The 2,671-nt window shown below is 37.5% G+C and overlaps 1 protein-coding gene across 1 annotated transcript in view; it reads left to right on the top strand.

Moving 5' to 3' along the window:
• The first annotated feature begins 824 nt into the window (after positions 1–824).
• Positions 825–2,671, top strand: part of DMRTA2 (DMRT like family A2) — a 3,838-nt gene continuing 1,991 nt past the window's right edge. Inside the window, exon 1 of the mRNA XM_072419620.1 lies at positions 825–1,854. Coding sequence (XP_072275721.1) covers positions 1,419–1,854 — 436 coding nt within the window. The 5' untranslated portion in view covers positions 825–1,418. The remainder of the gene's footprint in view (positions 1,855–2,671) is intronic.

Below are 2,671 nucleotides of genomic sequence, written 5' to 3'. Positions count from 1 at the left end.
GACATTTATTATTAATTGTCGCAAGATAGGAAAAAACGTTGTAGATATAAAATTAGTAAAATATAATAAATTTGAAATACATGCAATAACTGACATATATTATACATATATAATATATATATATATATATATATATATATATATTATATACCAAGCTCTGAACAATAACATCGAAGTTTGTAAGTATGAATCTATATATCAGTTTCGCTATATCAATTTTATTTTAATTAGTTTAACATTCGGATTATTATTATCTACGATCTCTCAATCACTGATAAATGATTAGTTACTTAAACAATATTCAAATAAATTAAAATAATTATAATAAAGTAAAATAATATATTTTAAGCCCAGGGACAAACGAAATTACGTATCTAAATGTATGTAACTATGCTGATCAGAAATAAAATTCTAAATGGATGATCTGAAAAATAAAAGAATACTCACCTCAGCAAATAATTATTTTTTTATTATTAATCTTCAATAAACACCTTCTTGACATTCAGTAAAGTGAGGAATTAGTGAAATAAAGCAAAGCCTCCAGTGCAGTTGTCACATCATTTATTGCTCTGATTTCATATTATCACTGCCAGGCTGGAGCGGTCAGGGAGGGGGGATTTGGATGACACAACGATCTCTCCTAGAAAACTATTTGCAATGCTCCCCATGCGGCTCCCTCCTCCCTCCTGTTTGACACTGTAGAACAAGTCAGCGACCAATCAGAAGTGTGCTTCCCCCTCGATCGACCAATGGCGAGCTGCACATTGTTGTGAACATTTGTCTAATGAGTGAGCAACAATTGAGAGACAAGGGGAGCAGCCTGGAGCCTCTGGTCCTAGTTGTAACTTTGTGTGTGCGCCTGGCTGACACACTTGCAAACTTCTGCTTGGGGGAAGAGGATACAGCTGGACTTTGTTGTGGCAGATCTGGATTTTTGGAGGGGATCTGGGGATCTGGGACACCCAAGGTAACATTGCATAGGGGCAATTTAAATCCTGAGATAGGGGCTAAGTTTAGCTTCATAGATAGCTGCAGGGTGATCTGATTCAGGAATATTTTTGGAGAACTTGGTGATGAAATATTTCTGAATTTTTAGCATGGCATGGCAGCTGTAGGCTATTGTAGTTAGTTTTAGCGCAGAATTAATTTAAATTGGATCAGAATTGACGGAATTGTCCTGATCACTTATACTGAGGTTATATATTATTTATTTGCATCGCTGATTGTTCGATTATCAGAAGCTAATAAAGCCTTTGTGTGCATTTCATAGCTGTATGGTTTTAGTTTCTGCTATAAAATCTCTAGGTGCCAGGTGTTGGTCATAGTGGTAGGGTTGGCATTGGTGTCTCTAGTGAATGAGCAAATAAATATCAATCAGTCCTAGAATCACCTAGCTATAGATTAGTGTGGGGCTTAGGATGGAATTAAGCGGGGCCCCTTCTGGATCTCAGGTCCCCCAGACTGCAACCTCTACTTCTTTACCAGTCACCGTGGCCGGGACTTTGCTTCGAGGCCCCCCGTTGCTCCTGCGTGCAGCTGAGAAGTACCCTCGCACCCCAAAATGTGCCCGCTGCAGGAATCACGGGGTAGTATCGGCTCTGAAGGGCCACAAGCGTTACTGTCGTTGGAAAGACTGCATGTGCGCTAAATGCACGCTGATCGCGGAGCGCCAGAGAGTTATGGCTGCCCAAGTAGCGCTCCGGAGGCAGCAAGCGCAAGAGGAGAACGAAGCCCGCGAGCTGCAACTGCTGTATGGAACCGCGGAGGGGTTAGCGCTGGCCGCGGCCAATGGGATCATCCCACCCAGGCCCGCCTATGAGGTCTTCGGCTCCGTGTGCCCGGAAGGAGGCTCAGGTATAGCCATGTTCTGTTTTATTACTAGTATACCTAACTTTTATTTAAGTCCTATGGGTGGAATATTCGTATGCAGGTTGTATACATAGTAAAGACATGGAAACATTTAAAAAGGAAAAATATAAAAGCTGTAAATTTTATGGATTATGGAAAATGAATAATTGGGAACTTGGTGCTATTCAAGGACAGAGCCAAACCTCGGCAATTATAGGGAGAATATGCTCATATCATCTATCTTTTAATGCTTTGTATATTACCTATTCATCTATCTATTATCCAATATATATTTGCAGTCTATCTTTGGATCTCTCTTACTTATCTCTATCCATCCTATTGTAAATGTCAAGTCTGCTGCAATAGATAATGATTCATATATAATATTATAGATAATAGAGAGAAAGTGAGATAGATAATAATTTACCAATTTATAAGATACCCCTGTATTGCTACTATACACATATTAAAAAAATCCATTGGTAATAGGAAATGTACCTATTCCAGCTTAATTATCTCATTGTAGTATTTTACTTAATGGAAGTGTAATGTAACTCTTGGCCTTCTTATAGAAAGTTACTAAGAGTTGGATATATAGTCAGCTTGGTGTCAGAAAACTTTTTTTTACCATGTCTCTATGTGCCTAGCTGAATTTTGAGTAGATAAGACATGTGCTCAGTGCAAATTATTTAAAAAATATCAAATCTTTATCTACACACACACACACATACATATAATGACTTTATACTTTCTCTAATATATATATTTATTCAGTTATCTATGTATTTCCTTAAAAAAATAAAATAAAATATATATATTTATA

This window comes from Pyxicephalus adspersus, chromosome 8 (genome assembly GCF_032062135.1).
Source record: "Pyxicephalus adspersus chromosome 8, UCB_Pads_2.0, whole genome shotgun sequence".
NCBI classification, from domain to species: domain Eukaryota; kingdom Metazoa; phylum Chordata; class Amphibia; order Anura; family Pyxicephalidae; genus Pyxicephalus; species Pyxicephalus adspersus.
This window is presented reverse-complemented; position numbering and strand designations above follow the sequence as displayed.